Genomic DNA, 23,237 nt, shown 5'->3' with positions numbered 1-23,237 from the left:
CACTCATGTTAATGTAACAATTGTTACAAAGAACAAGAGACACTCATATAACAAGTTTATAATAACACTTGTTACAAAGAACAAGAGACACTCATGTTAATTTAACACTTGTTACAAAGAACAAGAACTCCTATTTAATATAACACTTGTTACAAAGAACAAGAGACACTCATGTTAATGTAACACTTGTTACAAAGAACAAGAGAACTCATGTTAATATAACACTTGTTACAAAGAACAAGAGACAAATGTTAATGTAACACTTGTTATTAACTTGTTACAATAAGCAGGAGACACTCGTGTTAACGTGACACTTGTTACAAAGAACAAGACACACTCGTTATAATTTAACACTTTTTACACAGAAAGAGACACTCATGTTAATGTTACACTTGTTACAAAGAACAAGAGACACTAATATTAGGTTAATACTTATTGCAAAGAACAAGAGAAATCGTTTTAATATAACACTTGTTACAAAGAACAAGAGACATTCATCTTAATGTAACACTTGTTGCAAAGAACAAGAGAAATCTTGTTATTATAACACTTGTTACAAAGAACAAGAGACATTCATGTTAATGTAACACTTGTTACAAAGAACAAGAAACAATCATGTTAATCTAACACATGTTTCAAAGAACAAGAGACACTGATGTTAATATAACAAGTGTTACATTAATATGAATGTCTCATGTTCTTTGTAACTAGGGTTACATAAACACGAGTTCTCTTGTTCTTTGTAACAAATGTTATATTAACATGATTGTCTTGTTCTTTGTAACAAGTGTTACATTAACACGAGTGTCTCTTGTTCTTTGTAACAAGTGTTACATTAACACGAGTTGTCTTGTTCTTTGTAACAAGTGTTACATTAACACGAGTGTCTTGTTCTTTCTTGTAACAAGTGTTACATTAACATGAATTCTCTTGTTCTTTGTAACAAGTGTTATATTAACATGAGTTCTCTTGTTCTTTGTAACAAGTGTTATATTAACATGAGTTCTCTTGTTCTTTGTAACAAGTGTTACATTAACATGAGTGTCTCTTTCTTTGTAACAAGTGTTATATTAACATGTTACTTTTTACAAAGTACAAGAGACTCTCATGTTAATGTAACACTTGTTACAAAGAAAAGAGAACTCGTATTAATATAACACTTGTTACAAAGAACTAGAGACACTCATGTTAATGTAACAATTGTTACAAAGAACAAGAGACACTCATGTTAATATAACACTTGTTACAAAGAACAAGAGACACTCATGTTGATATAACACTTGTTACAAAGAACAAGAGACACTCATGTTAATATAACACTTGTTACAAAGAACAAGAGACACTCATGTTAATATAACACTTGTTACAAAGAACAAGAGACACTCATGTTAATATAACACTTGTTACAAAGAACAAGAGACACTCATGTTAATATAACACTTGTTACAAAGAACAAGAGAACTCATGTTAATAGAACACTTGTTACAAAGAACAAGATACACTTGTTACAACACTTGTTACAAAGAACACACTCATGTTAATGTAACACTTGTTACAAAGAACAAGACAATCATGTTAATATAACACTTGTTACAAAGAACAAGAGAACTCATGTTAATATAACACTTGTTACAAAGAACAAGAAAACTCATTAATAGAAAACTTGGAACAATAAGCAGGAGACACTCGTGTTAATGTGACACTTGTTACAAAGGACAAGACACACTCGTTATAATTTAACACTTTTACACAGAAAGAGACACTCATTAATGTTAATGTTACACTTGTTACAAAGAACAAGAGACACTAATATTAGGTTAATACTTATTGCAAAGAACAAGAGAAATCGTTTTATATAACACTTGTTACAAAGAACAAGAGACATTGATCTTAATGTAACACTTGTTACATTAACAAGAATGTCTCTTGTTCTTTGTAACACTTGTTAGAAAGAACAAGAGTTCATTGTTGTTAATGTAACAAGTGTTACATTAACGAATGTCTCATGTTCTTTGTAACAAGTGTTTCATTAACACGAGTTCTCTTGTTCTTTTTAACAAGTGTTTCATTAACACGAGTTCTCTTGTTCTTTATACAAGTGTTTCATTAACACGAGTTCTCTTGTTCTTTATAACAAGTGTTAAATTAACACGAGTTCTCTTGTTCTTTTAACAAGTAACAAGTGTTTGTTCATTAACACGAGTTCTCTTGTTCTTTATGTTAAAGTGTTTCATTAACACGAGTGTCTCTTGTTCTTCGTAACAAGTGTTATATTAACATGTCTCTTGTTCTTTGTCACATGTGTTACATAAACACGAGTTCTCTTGTTCTTTGTAACAAGTGTTACATTTTCATGAGTGTCTTTTGTTCTTTGTAACAAGTGTTACATTAACATGAGTGTCGTGTTCTTTGTAACTAGTGTTATATTAACATGTTACTTCTTACAAAGTACAAGTGACTATCATGTTAATGTAACACTTGTTACAAAGAACAAGAGAACTCGTATTAATATAACACTTGTTACAAAGAACTAGACACTCATGTTAATGTAACACTTGTTACAATAAGAACAAGAGACACTCAACAAGTTAATGTAACACTTGTTACAAGAACAAGAGACACTAATATTAGTTTAATACTTGTTACAAAGAACAAGAGAAATTCTTGTTACAAAGAACAATATAAAACACTTGTTACAAAGAACAAGAGACATTGATGTTAATGTAACACTTGTTACAAAGAACAAGAGACAATCATGTTAATCTAACACTTGTTTCAAAGAACAAGAGACACTGATGTCAATATAACAAGTGTTACATTAATATGAATGTTTCATGTTCTTTGTAACTAGGGTTACATAAACACGAGTGTTCTTTTAACAAGTTTAAATTAACACGAGTGTTTTTCTTTTAACAAGTGTTAAATTAACACGAGTGTATTGTTCTTTTTTAACAAGTGTTAAATTAACACGAGTGTATTGTTCTTTTAACAAGTGTTAAATTAACACGAGTGTATTGTTCTTTTTAACAAGTGTTAAATTAACACGAGTGTATTGTTCTTGTTAACAAGTGTTAAATTAACTCGAGTGTATTGTTCTTTTAACAAGTGTTAAATTAACACGAGTGTCTCTTGTTCTTTTAACAAGTGTTTAATTAACACGAGTTCTCTTGTTCTTTAGTAACAAGTGTTATATTAACATGATTATTTTTGTTCTTTGTAACAAGTGTTATATTAACATGATTGTTTCTTGTTCTTTGTAACAAGTGTTACATTAACATGAGTGTCTCTTGTTCTTTGTAAGAAGTGTAACATAAAGATGATTGTCTCTTCTTTTTGTAACAATTTTTATATTAGCATGAGTTCTCTTATTCTTTGAAACAAGTGTTATATTAACATCATTGTTTCTTGTTTTTTCTAACAAGTGTTACATAAACATGAGTGTCTCTTGTTCTCTGTAACATGTTTATATTAACACGAGTTCTCTCGTTCTTTGAAACAAGTGTTAATATAACATGATTGTCTCTTTTTGTTTGTAACAAGTGTTATATTAACACGAGTTCTCTTCTTTGTAATAAGTGTTACATTAACATGAGTGTCTTTTGTTCTTGATAAGAAGTGTTACATTAACTTGAGTGTCACTTGTTCTTTGTAACAAGTTTTACAATAACACGAGTGTCTCTTGTTCTTTCTAACAAGTGTTACATTAACACGAGTGTCTCTTGTTCTTTGTAACAAGTGTTATATTAACATGTTACTTGTTACAAAGTACAAGAGCCTCTCATATTAATGTAACACTTGTTACAAAGAACAAGGGAACTCGTATTAATATAACACCTGTTACAAAGAACTAGAGACACTCGTGTTAATGTTGTACTTGTTATAAAGAACAAGAAAACTCATTAATAGAAAACTTCGAACAATAAGCAGGAGACACTCGTGTTAACGTGACACTTGTTACGAAGAACAAGACACACTCGTTATAATTTAACACTTTTTACACAGAAAGAGACCCTCATGTTAATGTTACACTTGTTACAAAGAACAAGAGACACTAATAGTAGGTTAATACTTATTGCAAAGAACAAAAGAAATCGTTTTAATATAACACTTGTTAGAAAGAACAAGAGACATTCATGTTAATGTAACACTTGTTACAAAGAACAAGAGACATTGATGTTAATGTAACACTTGTTACAAAGATCAAGAAACAATCATGTTAATCTAACACATGTTTCAAAGAACAAGAGACACTGATGTTAATATAACAAGTGTTACATTAATATGAACGTCTCATGTTCTTTGTAACAAGTGTTACATAAACACGAGTTCTCTTGTTCTTTGTAACAAGTGTTACAATAACACGAGTGTCTCTTGTTCTTTGTAACAAGTGTTACATTAACACGAGTGTTTCTTGTTCTTTGTAACAAGTGTTACATTAACACGAGTGTCTTGTTCTTTGTAACAAGTGTTACATTAACACGAGTTCTCTTGTTCTTTGTAACAAGTGTTACATTAACATGAGTTCTCTTGTTCTTTGTAACAAGTGTTATATTAACATGAGTTCTCTTGTTCTTTGTAATAAGTGTAAAATTAACATGAGTGTCTCTTGTTCTTTGTAACAAGTGTTACATTAACATGAGTGTCTCTTGTTCTTTGTAACAAGTGTTATATTAACATGAGTTACTTGTTCTTTGTAACAAGTGTTATATTAACATGACTTTTACAAAGTACAAGTAACAATCATGTTAATGTAACACTTGTTACAAAGAACAAGAGACACTCATGTTAATCTAACACGTTTCAAAGAACAAGAGACACTGATGTCATTATAACTAGTGTTACATTAATATGAGTGTCTGATGTTTTTTGTAACAAGTGTTATATTAACACGAGTGTCTCTTGTTCTTTGTAACAAGTGTTACATTAACACGAGTGTCTCTTGTTCTTTGTAACAAGTGTTACATTAACACGAGTGTCTTTGTTTTTTGTAACAAGTGTTACATTAACACGAGTGTCTCTTGTTTTTTGTAACAAGTGTTACATAAACATGATTGTCTCTTGTTTTTTGTAACAAGTGTTACATAAACAACATGAGACTTCTTTTAGTTTAGTAACAAGTGTTACATTAACATGAGTGTCTCTTGTTCTTTGTAACATGTTTATATAAACACGAGTGTCTCTTTTCTTTGTAACATATGTTACATAAACATGAGTGTGTTGTTAATTTAACAAGTGTTACATAAACATGATGAGTGTCTCATGTTTTTGTAACAAGTGTTACATAAACATGAGTGTCTTGTTGTTTTTTGTAACAAGTGTTACATTAACATGAGTGTCTCTTGTTCTTTGTAACAAGTGTTACATAAACACGAGTTCTCTTGTTCTTTGTAACAAGTGTTATATTAACATGAGTGTCTCTTGTTCTTTCTAACAAGTGTTATATTAACATGAGTGTTTCTTTTCTTTTAACAAGTGTTATATTAACATGTCTCTTGTTCTTTTAACAAGTGTTAATTAACATGTGTTCTTTGTAACAAGTGTTAAACACGAGTTCTCTTGTTCTTTGTAACAAGTGTTATATTGAACATGAGTTCTTGTTGTTCTTTGTAACAAGTGTTACATAAACACGAGTCTCTTGTTCTTCTTGTAACAAGTGTTATAATAACATGAGTTTCTCTTGTTCTTTGTAACAAGTGTTATATTAACATGTTACTTGTTACAAAGAACAAGAGAACTCATGTTTATCTAACACTTGTTACAATGTACAAGACTCTCATGTTAATGTAACACTTGTTACAAAGAACAAGAGAACTCATGTTAATATAACACTTGTTACAAAGAACTAGACAATCATGTTAATGTAACAATTGTTACAAAGAACAAGAAACAAGCATATTAGTGTAACACTTGTTACAAAGAACAAGAGACACTCATGTTAATGTAACACTTGTTACAAAGAACAAGAAGTCGTGTTGATGTATTACTTGTTAGAAAGAACAAGAAAACTCATTAATAAAAAACTTGGTACAATAAGCAGGAGACACTCGTTACAAAGAACAAGACACTAATATTAGTTTAATAGTTATTGCAAAGAACAAGAGAAATCGTTTTAATATAACACTTGTTACAAAGAACAAGAGACATTCATCTTAATGTAACACTTGTTGCAAAGAACAAGAGACAATCTTGTTAATGTAACACTTGTTAGAAAGAACAAGAGACATTCATGTTAATGTAACAAGTGTTACATTAACATGAGTTCTCATGTTCTTTGTAACTAAGTGTTACATTAACACGAGTTCTCTTGTTTCTTGATAACAAGTGTTACATTAACACAGAGTGTCTCTTGTTCTTTGTAACAAGTGTTACATTAACATGAGTGTCTTTGTTCTTTGTAACAAGTGTTACATTAACACGAGTGTCTCTTGTTCTTTGTAACAAGTGTTACATTAACATGTTACTTGTTACAAATTACAAGAGTTCTCTCATAAAAGTGTAACACTTGTTACAAAGAACAAGACAATCATATCAATCTAACACTTGTTACAAAGAACAAGAGACACTCATGCTGATATAACACTTGTTACAAAGAACAAGAACTCATATTAATATAACACTTGTTAGAAAGAACAAGAGAACTCGTGTTAATGTAACACTTGTTACAAAGAACAAGAAAACTCAATAGAAAACTTGGAACAATAACACTCAGGAGACACTTGTTACAAACTTTATGTGACACTTGTTACAAAGAACAAGAGTCACTCATCTTAATCCAACACTTGTTTCAAAGAACAAGAGAAATATTGTTATTATAACACTTGTTACAAAGAACAAGAGACATTCATGTTAATGTAACACGTTTCAAAGAACAAGAGACACTGATGTCATTATAACAAGTGTTACATTAATATGAGTGTCTCATGTTCTTTGTAACAAGTGTAATATAAACACGAGTTCTCTTGTTCTTTGTAACAAGTATTACTTTAACATAATTGTTTCTTGTTCTTTGTAACAAGTGTCACATTAACACGAGTGTTTCTTGTTCTTTGTAATAAGTGTTACATTAACACGAGTGTCTCTTGTTATTTGTTACAAGTGTTACATTAACACGAGTGTCTCTTGTTCTTAGTAAGAAGTGTAACATAAAGATGATTCTCTCTTCTTTTTGTAACAAGTTTTATATTAGCATGAGTTCTCTTATTCTTTCAAACAAGTGTTATATTAACATCATTGTTTCTTGTTTTTTCTAACAAGTGTTACATAAACATGAGTGTCTCTTGTTCTCTGTAACATGTTTATATTAACACGAGTTCTCTCGTTCTTTGAAACAAGTGTTATATTAACATGAGTGTCTAGTTTTTTGTAACAAGTGTTAAATTAACACGAGTGTCTAGTTCTTTGTAACAAGTGTTAAATTAACACGAGTGTGTTCTTTTTAACAAGTGTTTCATTAACACGAGTTCTCTTGTTCTTTGTAACAAGTGTTACATTAACACGAGTGTCTCTTTTTTTTTTTTATGACAAGTGTTACATTAACATGAATGTCTTGTTCTTTATTACAAGTGTTATATTAACTGGAGTTCTCTTGTTCTTTGCAGTAAGTGTAAAATTAACATGAGTGTCTTTTGTTCTTTGTGACAAGTGTTACATTAACATGAGTGTTGTGTTCTTTGTAACAAGTGTTATATTAACATATTACTTGTTACAAAGAACAGGAGAACTCGTTTTTATGTAACTTGTTACAAAGAACAAGAGAACTCGTGTTTATCTAACACTTGTTACAATGTACAAGAGACTCTCATGTTAATCTAACACTTGTTACAAAGAACAAGAGACACTGATGTCATTATAACAAGTGTTACATTAATATGAGTGTCTCTTGTTCTTTCTAGGAAGTGTAATATAAACACGAGTTCTCTTGTTCTTTGGAACAAGTATTACATTAACATGAGGGTCTCTTGCTCTTTGTAAAAAGTGTTATATTAACACGAGTTCTCTTTATTGTAAGAAGTGTCACATTAACATGAGCGTCTCTTGTTCTTGGTATCAAATATGATATTGACATGAGTTCTCTTGTTCTTTTTAACAACTGTTATGTTAATACGACCTCTTATTTTTTGTAACAAGTGTTACATTAACACGAATTTTCTTGTACTTTGTAACAAATGTTATATTAACACGATTGTCTCTTGTTCTTTGTAACAAGTGTTATATTAACATGATTGTCTCTTGTTCTTTGTAACAAGTGTCACATTAACATGAGTGTATTCTTCTTTATTACAAATGCTCTATTAACACGAGTTCTCTTGTTCTTTGTAACAAGTTTTAGAATAACACGAGTGTCTCTTGTTCTTTGTGACAAGTGTTATGATAACATGAGTGTCTTTTGTTCTTGGTAACAAGTGTCACATTAACATGAGTGTTTTTTGTTCTTTGTAACAAGTGTTACATTAACACGAGTGTCTCATGTTCTTTGTTACAAGTGTTATAATAACGTGAGTGTTTCTTGTTTTTTGAAACAAGTGTTAGACTAACATGAGTGTTTTGTTCTTTGTGATAGGTGTTATATCAATAGTTCTCTTATTCTTTGTAACAAGTGTTATATTAACACGAGTTCTTTTGTTCTTTTTAACAGCTTTAACATTAACATCATTGTTTCTCGTTCTTTGTACCAAGTGTTATACTAACACGAGGTTTCTTGTTCTTTCTAGCAAGTGTAATATAAACACGAGTTCTCTTATTCTTTGTAACAAGTATTACATTAACATGAGTGTCTCTTGCTCTTTGTAAAAAGTGTTATATTAACACGAGTTCTCTTCTTTGTCATAAGTGTTACATTAACATGAGTGTCTTTTGTTCTTGATAAGAAGTATTACATCAACACGAATTCTCTTGTTCTTTGTAACAAGTATTATATTAACACAAGTTTTCTTGTTCTTTGTAACAAGTGTTATGTTAATACGACCTCTTATTTTTTGTAACAAGTGTTACATTAACACGAATTTTCTTGTACTTTGTAACAAGTGTTATATTAACACGATTGTCTCTTGTTCTTTGTAACAAGTGTTATATTAACATGAGTGTCTGTTGTTCTTTTTAACAAGTGATACATAAACATGAGTGTCTCTTGTTCTTTTTAACAAATGATACATAAACATGAGTGTCTTTTGTTCTTTATTACAAGTGTTATATTAACATGAATGTCTCTTTCTGTGTAACAAGTGTTACATTAACATGAGTGTCTCGTTCTTTGTAACAAGTGTCACATTAACTTGAGTGTTTCTTGTTCTTGTTAACAAGTGTTATATTGACATGAGTTCTCTTGTTCTTGTTAACAAGTGTTATATTGACATGAGTTCTCTTGTTCTTGTTAACAAGTGTTATATTGACATGAGTTCTCTTGTTCTTTTTAACAAGTGTTATATTGACATGAGTTCTCTTGTTCTTTTGAACAAGTGTTACATTCACATGAGTGTTTCTTGTTCTTTTATAAACAAGTGTTATATTAACATGAGTGTCTCTTGTTCTTTGTAACAAGTATTACATTAACATGAGTGTTAAACAAGTGTTATATTAACATGAGTGTCTCTTGTTCTTTGTAAAAGTGTTACATTAACATGAGTGTCTCTTGCTCTTTGTAATAAGTGTTACTTTAACATGAGTGTCTCATGTTCTTGATAAGAAGTGTCATATTAACATGAGTGTTTCCTGTTCTTGGTAACAAGTGTTATATTAACGTGAGTGTCTATTGTTCTTTGTAACAAGTGTTATATTAAAACGATTTCACTTGTTCTTTGCAATAAGTGTTACATTTTCATGAGTGTCTCTTGTTCTTTGTAACAAGGTACATTAACATGAGTGTCTGTTGTTCTTTGTAAAAACTTACATTGTCACGAGTTTTCTTGTTCTTTATAATAAGTGTTACATTAACACGAGTGTCTCTTGTACTTTGTAACAAGTGTTATATTAACACAAGTGTCTCGTTTTCTTTGTAATAAATGTTATATTAACATGAGTGTCTATTGTTTATTGAAACAAGTTTTATATTAACACGTTTTCTTGTTCTTTATAACAAGTGTTTTATTAACACGAGTTTTGTTGTTCTTTATAACAAGTGTTTTATTAACACGAGTGTTCTTTGTAACAAGTGTTAAATAAACATGAGTGTCTATTGTTCTTTTGAACAAAAGTTACATTAACACGAGTGTGTCTTGTTTTTTGTATCAAGTGTTATAATAACGTGATTGTTTCGTGTTCTTTGTAACAAGTGTTGCATTAACAAGTTTCTCTTTTTCTTTCTAACAAGTGTTATATAAATTCTAGTCCTCTTGTTCTATGAAACAAGTGTTACATTAATATTAGTCCTCTTGTTCTTTGAAACAAGTGTTACATTAATATTAGTGTTTCTTGTTCTTTGTAACGAGTGTTACATTAACATGTGTGTCTCGTTCTTTGTAAAAAGTTTTATATATACGAGTTGTTCTTTTTAACAAGTGTTACATTGACACGAGTGTCTTTTGTTCTTTGCAAGAAATGTTATTTTACCATGAGTGACTCTTGTTCTTTTAACAAGTGTCATATTAACATCTTTCTTTCTTGTTCTTTGTAACAATTGTTATATTAACATGAGTGTTTCTTGCTCTTTGTAAAATGTGTTATATTAACACGAGTGGGGTAATTTCCCTAAAAACGGGGGTAAGCAGTGTTCGAAATGTCTCTAGCAATGGTGGTAAGCAATGGGGAAAATGTTTTTAGCAACGGTGGTAAGGAGTGGGGGAAATTTCCCGAAGAACGGCGGTACGCAGTGTCCGAAATATCCCTAGGAAGGAAGGTAACCAGTGGTGGAAATGTCCTTAGCAACGGGTATAAGCAGTGGGGAAATTTCCCCTTTAGCGGGGTGTATTCAGTGGGGAAATGCCCCTAGCAATGGAAGTAATCAATGGGAAAAATGTCTTAGCAACGTGGGATAAGCAGTGGGGGAAATATCCCTAACAACTTGGGTAAGCAATGGTGGAAGTTTCCCTAGCAAAGGGTGGTTAGCAGTGGGGGAAATGTCCCTCTTAACAGGTGCAAGCAGTGTCCGAAATGTTCCTAGCAACAGGAGTAAGCAGTGGGAAAAATGTATCTTGGAACGTGGTTAGTAGTGGGGGAAATATCCCAAGCAACGGGTGAGGGTAGAGGGGGAAATTTCTTTAGCAATGGTGGTAAGTAGTGGGGAAATGTCCCCAGCCACGCGGTGTAAGCAGTGTCGGAAATGTTTCAATTAACGGGGTAAGCAGTGTCCGAAATGCCCCTAGCAACGGAGGTAAGCAGTAGGGGAAATCTTCCTGGCAACGGGGTAGGAAGTGTGGATAATGTTCCTAGTAATGGGGGTAAGCAGAATCGGAAATGTCCCTAGCAGGTGGTAAGGAGTGTAGGAAATGCCCCCAGCAACAGGAGTAAGCACTTGGGAAATGTCCCTAGCAACCGGGTGTATTGAGTTGCGGAATGTGCCTCTCAGCGAGGGAAACAGTGAAGGAAATGTCCCTAACAACGGGGTGAAAGTAGTAGGGAAAATGTCTTTATCAATGGGGTAAGCAGAGGGGGAGAAATCCCTAAGAACTGGTGTAAGCAGTGTCCAAAGTGTCCCTAGCAACGGGGGTAAGCAGTAGGGGAAATGTCCCTAGCAACAAGGGTAAGCAGTGGAGGAATTGTCCCTAGCAATGGGTGGTAAGAAGTGGGGGAAATGTACCTAGTAACGGGGGAAAGAAATGGGGTAAATGTCCTTCGGCAAGGAGGTAAGCAGTGGGGTTTAATTTCCCTAGCAACGGGGTAAGAAGTGTGGGAAATGTTCCTAGGAACGTGGGGTAAGCAGTGTAGGAAATGCCTCTAGAAACTGAGGTAAGCAGTGGGGGAAATTTCTTTAGCAATGGTGGTAAACAGTGTAGGAAATGTCCCTAGCAACGGTGGTAAGAACTAGAGGAAATGTCCCTAGTAACGTGGAAAGAACTGGGGGAATGTCCCTAGCAATGGGAGGGAAGCAGTGGGAAGAATGTCCCTAGCAACGAGGGTAAGCAGTGTCGGACATGTCCCTAGCAACGGGGGTAAGCAGTGGGGTTAATTTTCTAGCAATGGTGTAAACAGGTTGGGAAATGTCTCTAGAAACAGGGGTGGTAAGAAGTGGGGTAAATGTCCCTAGGAACGCGGAATAATCAGAGGGGAAATGTCCTAGCAACAAGGGTAAGCAGTGGGGGAATGTGCCTCTCAACGAGGGTAAACAGTGAAAAAAATGTCCCTAGCAACGGGGGTAAGCATTGGGGTAACTTTCCATCGCAACTGTGGTAAACAGTGGAGGAAATGTTCCTAGGAACAGGGAATAAACACAGGGGAAATGTCCCTTGCAACAGGTGGTAAGAAGTGTAGTAAATGTCCCTAGCAATGGGGTAAGCACTAGGGGAAATGTCCCTAGCAATCAGGGTAAGCACTAGGGGAAATGTCCCTAGCAAATGGGGTAAGCAGTGCCCAAAATGTCCCTAGCAAATGGGGTAAGCAGTGGGGGAAATGTCCAATGGTTATCTAAAAAAATACAACAAATTAACATTTTCAAAGGGAGTCACTTTTTTCTGTCCATCCCCTTATATGTAATATTTATGTATGTATATGAATACATTGTTTGGAATAACATGGGAAAAGTAGTTTAAAGTCAACATTGGATGCATTTTAGTAGATTAGTATTTGGTAAAATAGTCACATTAAATTTAGAGAAAAAGAGAGGACGCCATTACATTTGAAAATTGTTGAGAAAATCACTAAAATATTTTTAGTGTTTAATTGATTATTCAATTCACATATAGAAGTAAGTGTATTTTAGGGACTATTTCCAAATATGGAAAGAGGGGAGTGGGGGGCCACCGTGTTTGATTCACTAGATAGAGTTTTCTCAGCAAAGAGAAAAGATAAAAGGTCTTTATTTTATATTCTAGCTTTTTAATATTGGTAATTTGAATTCCTAATTCATACAAGACTACAGACTTTGTATTTTGATATCACAAACATCTAACTTGAACCAGTGCTGTTTTCAACATACCACATAAAACACAAAAATTGAACTTTAATGTTTAATTTTTAATTAAGAAATTAAATAATATTTAATATGAAAATCTGAATTATAATGTACAGTTTGATACTAAACTTAAGGAGATAAATTCATAAAATAGTAGTTCAATAAAATTTTGAATGTTGGTCAACAAAAACAATGACATGGCCTTTGACCCATGACCCATTTCAAAACAGTTAACATGAAATTCAGTTTGCACACAAGACTAGTTAATGCCTGAATCACTCTGAATTGGTAGCATTACAGACAAATTTTTAGAAAAATATTCTATAACTAAGTTTGGATTTTCTGTGTACACCATATTTGTAATGTTTACTAATAACTTACATAATTTTATGAAGATGCCCAAAGTATATTTGCAATTATTACATGCATAAAATTACACATTAACAGTTCAATCTAACTGCCCAACTCCACAAGCACAAGATTAAAAGAATTTCTTTTAACAAGGCATTTTCATTTTTTGCAAATCAGGATTTGAAAAAAACAAAAATCATTAACTCGTTATACAACATTTATATTTTCTAATTTACTACATAACTTACTTCTCAGGAATTCTTTTTCTTCCTGTGAAAGAGGATATTTTACCACTTGAGCAAGATCTTTAAGAAGTATAATTATAACTTCACTCTCTGCAGGTGGTAAGTCAGGAGGGATATTACTCTCCAACAGATTCACTAAGTAACTGTACAGTCTCCGAAAGTCTACTTCACTGTCTTTTTTTGGTGTTTCATGATGTTCCTCAGTTTTTGCAGCTTTAAGCACCTACAGAATATAAAAGAAATACACAATATAATCGTAAGCTGTTTATCTTTAAAACACACATGGATAACATGAACTTTAACTGAAACTGTTGTAAAAGTTTTGATAAATTGAAAGAGAAATGTAATGATAATAAGATCAAAGCACCAGCCATTTTGCATTATGGCTGGTGGGAAAAAGTTATATCAAAACTATGAAAGATGAATATATTTGAATTACACATTAGTTATAAAAATCATTTAAAGATATTTATTTTAATGTAACTGTGGAAAAAATTAATTTTCGCAAAACTCAAGTTATTACAATGCAATATTTGTTGCTGTTGCTGTAACTTAACTAAAGATGAGTAAGGATTTTCTTTATGAAAACTGATTCATAATACATAAATACTTGTGGTGGGACATTACAATTTAACTAACTCTCTTGATATAGGTTTGGTAATTCTGACTAACCATATAACCAATATGAAAGTATCCATACTCTAACTTTTAATGTGATATGTGTATCTTTATGAAATTTGGCAAGCTTTTAGAAAGCACTGCATGCTTAGTACACACACACACACACACACATAAACAGAATATTTACTTAAGCTTGTAGTTATGATGACAATTCATTTGTGGGGATGTTCAACAGAAGGGTTTTGAGAGTAGTATCTACTTGAAAGTTGTTTGAATTATAAAGATGTAAAATTTGAATTAAATAGACCCAACATTTGAAGTTTTTAGATTTAGAATACTCACAATGTTAAAGTAGATGGGAACAAATAAACATAAAAAGAAACTGAAAAGTATAAAACCAAAAGCTACAACACAGGAACATAATAAATTAGACTACAAGAAATATATCACCAAATGAAGCTGAAGTACAATTCAGAACAAGAAAATTTGCAGATTTGAGGAATAAAAATTAGTGCAAATAAAAAGACAGGCTCTAAAGAACACACATTCATGAAATCATTTAATTTAATCAAAGGAGTGATTTTGTTAGGAGTAATGTTATGTTAAACCTGTGAAGCCAACAATGGTAGTGACATAAAATAGGTTAGAGGAAGATATATCAATAATGCAGTTGTATATTCTTGGGGGAACAACTCAGACATATGTTATAAAAGGACATACTTCAATCTTGTTATCTCATTATATATATAATTAAATAATTTCAAAACTGTACACACCTCTTGATTTGTAAACTGGGTGATTTTAAAGTGCTACAGAAATAACTGGGGTTGCGTGCAAAAAAAACATACACTAGAGAAAATAAGAGACTTTCGACTGGATGAATGAATATAAATAAAGGTTCTTAATGGATAAAAGAGACTGTACTTAATTATTCTACCTTTCTTGTTCTGTGCTGTATATGTAGTCAAAATTATTCAGAATTTCAGAAACCCTGTAAAAGGTTAATAAAGGATACTAGGTAGGAAATACAAAACTCCCAAGAGAGATTCCATCTGAAGAACAATAAAAATACTAAATGATGTAAAGAACAAGATGCAGAGTCCATGAGACCTTACACAGATAGCCAAATGTTAAATATGTTATATAACCTGAAATCCAATTAAGGTGGTCAGAAACACCTTGATAAACAAGACATATGAGGTGCACAAACAAATTCAATGGAATGAATAAAGCAAGACCTGTGGAACATGAGCCATTGCAAAATATAAAACTAATGTTGATCTCCTTGGAAATATTACATTTTTCACACCAGAAACAGACAGCCTTATTGGTGAGTTAAAAAACTACAAAAAGAAAAAGGCATAAAACAAAAAAAAAAGAATTGAGGTCAGTCAGGCTAGGTAACATAATATAAGAAAAACAGCTGTGACTATCTCAGCCCAAATCTCTGGTAGAAAGACTAAGGTGTCAGTACAGAACCTTTCTAAAAGAAAAAATAAGAGTATGAAAAAAATTTGAAAAATGTCAAATCATCTTAATCTTGAAGTTAGTAACAAAATACAACATATCTTCAGAGGAAGAATGGAAACAAGATGCACAAGGTTCAAACAAAGACAGGCAAATTAATACCAGGCTTACATCCAATGATGACATCTTGGTACCAAAGAAAGATGTATGAAAAACACATAAAACAGCAAGAAAAAACAGTGAACACAAAGACATGAAGACTGCAACTGAAACAAAACAAACCATAATCATGAAAATGGTATATGAAACATGAAAAAAATAAAGATGCAGACAAGTTTGAAAAAAATAAGACTTCAAATTCTGTATATAACAGCTAGCCATTACAGAAGATTTATCAAAAGTAATGGAACAGGATTTCTTTGGGACAGGCAAGAAGAATGAAAATCATTAAGGAGCAAGTCAGCATGAGGCAATAAGATTTGGACAGTGGAATTAACTGATCTTATCTTACCCATTACTTGAGAATGAAGATAAAATAGGCAGGTTCAGAGAAACAAGTTTTTTTCCAAGAAAGACTCACAGTACCCACTGCTACAGAAGATGGACTTAGAACTTTAAACCAGTAAAGTATCAAAAATGTGCAATGTTGCCCCTAAGGCACGGAACATGGGATGACCTAAATACCTGTTTAGACTAGCATGATGTGATAACAGCCAAAACAATAGCAAAACTGTAGCAAACAAAGGCAATGAGATCAAGTTCAACTATACTTTTTGAAATATATCACAACAAAGTTTTTGTGAATACTATAACATCTCACTCAGTTCAATTGAAAAAAAAAACATGAAATCCTGATATTCAATTGAAACAGAATAAATCTTTGGAAGAGTGATTTTAAAATGAGATATCAAAAAAGATTGCTGATCCTAAAGCTAACAGTTTTTTTTACTACAAAGAGCTATTACCTCATGTGTACTATCATGCATGTTCCTGCAAATGCCAGAAGCCTTGAACAAAGTTCCCATCCCCTTACGTGCATCAACATATACTGCACCAGTCTTTAATGTAATCATCATAAGACCATAGCTCTCCGTGCAAGTAATCATGGGAGGCAGCACTCAGTGAGAAACCACATCCATTTCAAGCAGAGAATGTTCTTTGTGCAGCTGAAGTTATAGGGGAAAAGATTGTGAATAAGAATCTTTTGGTGAGTGCATATGTCACAAGCTGATGAGATGGCAGATTATTCAAGCATGTATAATCTCACAGGAAGATAGCTGGACATAAGTGTTTAGAGTTGCTAGACCTATATGTCAGGTCATTCCATATTGGAGGAATACCTACATGAGATATTACAAAAAATTAAACAGAAAAAGCATACAGGCCCACGTTCTAAAGTAAACCCATGACTTATCCATCTTGTTATAATCAACTTACTTCATAAAACAGCAGATACCTGAAGTACAATATCAGGTAACACCCCAATCCTACTTTCCAAGCAAAGGATGTGTCCACTTAGTATTGGAATATTGGTATTCCATTTAATGAGGAACTCTATGTCGAGTTCCCCAACTCCACTAGAAGAATTTGAGGGAAATGGAACTTGCATGGGGGAAAACACAGGAGGGATACATGAATCATTGTTAACAGGCACATACATCTGCAATTAGATGTCACACTGAGAGACAGTACCACGGATTACCATGACTAAAGACAGCAGACACACACCTAGTGCTGTCCTTCATATTTTTGTCAAATGTTGAATAGCCTGGAATATATATTTATAATATATATGTGCGTGCGTGTGTGCGTGCACCCATAGAAATCAATGAATAATATGCACAAAGCCTCAACAGAAGAGCTTAATACTTTTAGTACTTCTCTCCACTTTCTGTGAATTTTCAGCAAATATTTCTTTTGAGCAAACACTGGACACTTAGTGTGTTCTATGATCTTAATAATACATAATGTTTGAATGAGGTCATTATGAAAAAAAACAATGCAGAAATGTAAACAATTCAAATTAGAGCCACGATGATGAGTGAATATAGGCAGTTGGAATGAGACAATGAATAAAGGAGAGGATGGAACCAACACAGAAGGGAGGAACTGAAAACTAAATATTTCACCCACAGAAGATAAACCAAATGAAGCAAAATCATGATGTGGAGGAAATGTCTGAAAACCAGGACTGGTCATCCATCACAAGGAATAGTATCTGTAGAGTGAGAAACTGCCCATCAGAAACAGGAAAAACCAAAGCTGAATCAAATAAGATAGGATGATGTTTGGCCAACAATTTTCCAACTTTGTGGGAATAATAAAAGGATGAAAGTACAACCTCATGGTGGGGATGAGGAATTGTCTCAAGGATTTTTACACAGGTGAGAGGGAGAGTAAAAGTTTAGCAAAACCTCTGAGAAAGTCCTGAGGAACTGAACAGGCATAGAAAAGGCGATTCATCAGAAAAAAGAGTTGGAGAACAAAGCTCCTACAAAACTGGAGCCAAGGGGTTGCTTCAGAAACAACTCATCTCAAGGACCTGAAATGGCTAACCCTCAAAGAAGACAAACCATACAGTAACAAAAGAACAAAGAACAGTAGATGAAGGGACCAACAAGGCCATATGTAATGAAAAAAACCTGTTGTAGTCCTCTGGTCCAAAAGGTAATTTACTAAAGGTAGAACAGATGAAGAGCAGCATCAATACAAACTGCATCATTTAAAAAATACCCCAAAAAAGCACTAAAAAGGAAAGAAAAGTAATATAATGCTTTACGAGTGTAAAAGGCAATAGTACAGCAGAAACTACAAGAAACATGCAAGATGCTTATGGTGGAGTCTCAATGAAATAAAATGTTGAAGATGGTTTCAAAAGTTCAGTTTGTCCTGTTGAGTTTAATGATAACTCGCTGCAGGCTGCACTTGATAAAGACTGTGCTGTAATAGTTGAAGAACTAGCACGGAAGTTTAATTCAACCCATTCAACAGTTTACTATCATCTGCAACAGCTTGGAAAGATGTCAAAGCTTAAAAAATGGGTCCCCCATGATTTGACAAAAGCCAACCTTAGAACAAGAGTGGACATTTGCACTTATCTGCAATCTCATGAATGTAACTCACCTTTTGGAAAGGTTAGTGCCTGGAGATGAAAAATGATTATTTTATAAGAATGTTAAGCACTGAAGAAAATGGGCCTACACCATAGGAAAGTCTTGTTAAGCATTTGGTGGGATATTGTTGGTGGGATCCATCCACTTTGAGTTGCTGCCACTCAATGTAATGATTACATCAGACTTCTGTTGTCAACAGTTAGAGCACTTGAATGTTACACTGAATCAGTCATAAAGGTGTTGTGTTATACCAGGATAATACATGGCCCCATACAACAAGGATCACATCTGCAAAGATTGAAGAGCTAGACTGAAATAAAACTTCCACATCCTACTTATTCTCCAGACCTTGTCCCATCCGATTATCATGTATTCCAAAGTTTGCAGAACTATCTTGATGGAAAAGAGCTTGAAACACACAATGCTCTGTACAGTAAACAATATAATACATCACTTTTTTGGCTTTCCATTGATTATAATAATTCGGTATAAAATATCAGCAGGAGAGAGCTACTGGAAATTTGTAAAAGAGAGAATGCAGTAGGTGTGCATGGGAACTATGTCTGGTTTTGTATCTTGTGGCTCCATATGCAAATAAGATTAAAGGCTATAAAAAATAGACTTTACCTTAGTAATATCTGGATTATAATGAGAAATATATGTGCAACTTTGTACTTCTCAAGAGTTGTAGCAAATAATTAAAAAAGAGGGAATACTTGGAGAATAATGTCACAATTTTCATACCAGGGAAAATTAAGGCTTTTGTAAATATTTTGTTATATAAACAAGAACTTAATATTTACAAGATATTAAAATTTGATTCACTGACTATGTTTTCATGCCAAGATTATTTGTATATAATGTTAATAAAGTTAAATTGTGAATGTAAGTCTAAAAGGTCGTGTACTTTTACCTACCTGAAGGAAGAGGGTTAAAAGAAAAATTTAAGATAATTTAAATAAAAGTTCTAACCGATCAATTAAACATTTTTTGTTGTTTCTGAAAATCAAAAATATCATGTAAAACACGAATCATAAAAAACGAGTTAGTGTTCAAGAGTCGGAGCTCATGAGGATTACTGTGCATCTTGCCTTCCTATTAGTGGACGGCTATAGTCTAATGGTAATTAAATCACATACCAGCATACTACTCACTGACAATAAAGTGAGAGCTTTATTCTAGACTTATAGCATGTGTAGGAATTTACACAACAGTGTGAAAAAGGGTAAGAGTTCTTTGTTATGCAGAAAGACAAATTTATGAAGATAACGCCAACTCCATAAGTATATAAACACTTTTCTGGACACTGGTATTGTTGAAAAGATTCAGAACCCAAAGGAGATAGAGGAAAAGAGGTTATCTACAAAGTTATAGAATGTCTATACAAAAGACACAGATTAACAAAAGACTGAAAACATAAAAGATGAAACTTAGAATCATAAACAAACTCTTCCAGCTAAGTGTTGGTGAAATTCAGTGTAAACCACATACTGAGCAAAAACCTGCTAATTAAGGCAATCAATGCTATGTGGAAGATTAGTTAACAGTTTGTGTGTGTGAAGACAGAGAGGTAAAGACAGACCATAAAGAGAGAGCTAAAAGCTATAAATCATTCCAAAACAACAAAATGAAAGATGAATGAATCAAGGACAGGTAAATTTTAAAACTCCCATCATGGAACCAAAACTTTGACAAAGGAACTATCATGAGATTCTTACAAGTTCTATCATTGAAAGAAAAAATTCAGATAACAAGTGAGATAAGAAAGATATAAAACAGTCTTCAATCTCCAGAAATTTCTCCCGCCAAAGATGTTCAGAAATTTTTTGTCACATTTGTTAAGAATTTGAATTGAAACTCATAAAGGCTTTCAGGTCTATGCGATTGAACTTACAACTTTTAACTTGCTTCTGGTGAAACATGATTTCTAAAATATAATCACTTTAAATGCAAGATTTTCTTTGTAACCATACTGTATTGCTTCAATACTCAAGGAACTTACTTCTGCTATGATCTTGGAGTAATCATCGTTACGGAAGAAAATATGAACATTCTTTTTCACAATATCTCCCCAGGATTCTATTGGAGCTTGTTTTCCTTCAATTTGTGATTGATCATTCATTTTATTTTTTCCCTCACAGCTCGCATTTTCCATTTCTGAACATAGGATCTAATTTCCATCAATTCTGGAGTTTTGTGAAAAATAAAACTGATGAAAAGTTACACTTCCCTAACCTAATAAAGTTCACACTGTAACAGTTCTTGTAAAGTAGTTTGTTAATAAAAACAGTATTTAAAACACTAGTGTGTTAGCCAGCTTGAAGAATCATATTACTTGGAAAAGGACCTCACCAGCAATGGTTATAGTAGACGTAGTCTGGTCGAGATATTACTATACGATTTTTTTTATTTTACTCAGATGTTTTTCCTTTTGTACAATGATGAAGCCACTGACCCTCTAAGTCAAACACTTTTGAAACAGACAGCTATGTTGGTTAAAATGCTGATAATATTACAAGACTGAAAACATAAGACACTAAGTCAATAAATCTGAGAAAATGATCAAGAAAAATTTACAAAACATAATCATAGCAAGCAAATACAAACTGACTCTTTTTAAACTACTCAAAGCTAACACGCCAACTTTGTACAGGCCTCCCAGTTTTGTTATTTACTAGACAGTTAATTTACTATATCAAGGTTCTATTAATTTCAGATATTGTTATGCACTGGTTACAATTAATTTACATTTCTAGAATTCAAACTGAAATACAACTACATAAGAAATGAAATATCACAGTTTTAATAAATGATAATGTGATGCAATAATAGACTATACACATAACATTTTTTAAACATTTGGGAAAAATTTATATAATCAAATAGCAACATTTGTACTTTTATTTAGCAAGTTATTTCCTAGTATAGAATATTCTCTTGAAAAGAAATTTTTCTTACATGTATGTGCTGGGTTTTAAAATATTCTTACATTTGAAATCAGACATAAAATGATAACTTGAAAATAAACATTTCTATAAAATTATTTACAGTACGAGTGAAATTGGCATGTTCCAACACCAAAAATACATTTCTGATAGGTACTTACCTCTACTGAGATAATATCTTTTCCTTCTCTATGCACTGAGACTAGGCAATTAGAGGTGCACAGAAAGAAGGGATGGAAGCACAGAGAATATCTATTAGAAATATATTTTCAGTGTTGGAAAATGTTAACTGATTATATAATATCTTATCCTTACTCATATAATAACAATAAACAATGAAAAGGTGGAAGGAGAGGTGTAAAAGTTATCTAAACAAGCATCCTCTTTGGAATGTACCCAAAGGGAACTCGTGAACTGTGACACCCTCTACAATGGAAACATGTAGGGGCACACCCATGACAGACTGTATCCCTTATGTACAAGGATATTCTCTACTCAAAATAAAGATATGCTTCTCTAAGTTCAGGAGAAAATTATGCACAGTCCAAAACCCAAGTAATGGAAATGGACGTGCAAGATGGTGCAGTATGACTGAAGTGATAAAAACCATACATGGTGGGTTATCTACAGTCCAAAACCAGACAGTATCAGGTATTTCTCATCCACTCTGCATTAGACGGATCTACACCATTCACACCAACAGAACACCACTGCTCTACTTTCCACTGAGTAAAACTGGTTACACTCAGGAGGAAGTCTCTGATCCATGACCCCAGCAACTAAAAACTAGCAAATGACAAGAACTCCCATACCCTACTAATAAAGAGGAGTAAAACGCACTGGGGAGGTTGGAGGAACAAAACACCTTAAGACAATGCAATAATTTAGCATGCAACCTTACTTTTAAAGGCTTCCAGTCCTGGTTTATTAAACTAAAACCAGAAAAATGGGCAGTTATTCCAACACTAGTTTGCTCATGACAGTCCATGAGCAGGTATGGTTTGAATTGGGTTTTGTTTAACAAATAAGATACCATGAGAACAACCTCTAGTGGTCTTTTGGAACATCCCATCTCAACAGTGAGCATTACAGACTTGATTGGCTGCAGGATGCAAATTTATATTTTAGTATACCTTGTTGGGCATCCACATGCCACTGAGTAGGTTACTGAGGTGTAGAATAGAGCACCTATAAAAGGTAAGAGAAAAAAGATAAATGATTTGAGGGTTACTTGCCCTGTCCCATCAGGATATATCAATTTAAACAGATTTATCACACACTCCCACTTTAAACTCTGAAATTCAAGGGTAGATGTATTATTTGAGTTGGAAAATACCCTTTACACCTGGCAGGGGGTAGGTTAAATCATGAAGTTGTGACGTAATGGTGAAGCATAACTGGCAGCTCCTTGGCATAACTGAGAAGTAAACTTTCCAGCATGAGTTACAAAATC

General features: G+C 32.9%; 1 protein-coding gene across 1 annotated transcript; it reads right to left on the bottom strand.

Annotated features, from left to right (window-relative positions):
* Positions 1-12,947: 12,947 nt before the first annotated feature.
* On the bottom strand, positions 12,948-21,334 carry LOC143242852 (uncharacterized). The gene is made up of 2 exons (XM_076486453.1): positions 20,842-21,334; positions 12,948-13,861 (listed from the first exon to the last, which is right to left on the bottom strand). The coding sequence occupies exons 1-2, from the start codon at positions 20,992-20,994 to the stop codon at positions 13,601-13,603; spliced, it is 414 nt and encodes a 137-aa protein (XP_076342568.1). The 5' UTR covers positions 20,995-21,334; the 3' UTR covers positions 12,948-13,600.
* Between the last annotated feature and the right edge of the window lie 1,903 nt (positions 21,335-23,237).

The sequence above is a fragment of the Tachypleus tridentatus genome, unplaced genomic scaffold (genome assembly GCF_004210375.1).
Source record: "Tachypleus tridentatus isolate NWPU-2018 unplaced genomic scaffold, ASM421037v1 Hic_cluster_2, whole genome shotgun sequence".
Taxonomy (NCBI): domain Eukaryota; kingdom Metazoa; phylum Arthropoda; class Merostomata; order Xiphosura; family Limulidae; genus Tachypleus; species Tachypleus tridentatus.
The sequence above is the reverse complement of the archived record's forward strand: the minus strand, read 5'-3'. Positions and strand labels throughout refer to the sequence as shown.

Bases quoted from the DNA above. Each gene is read 5' to 3' on its own strand.
- LOC143242852 (XM_076486453.1), bottom strand. From the start codon at position 20,994: ATGGAAAATGCGAGCTGTGAGGGAAAAAATAAAATGAATGATCAATCA. The intron at 13,862-20,841 runs GTAAGTTCCTTG...TATATTCTGTAG, and splicing joins ACTCCAAGATCATAGCAGAA to GTGCTTAAAGCTGCAAAAAC.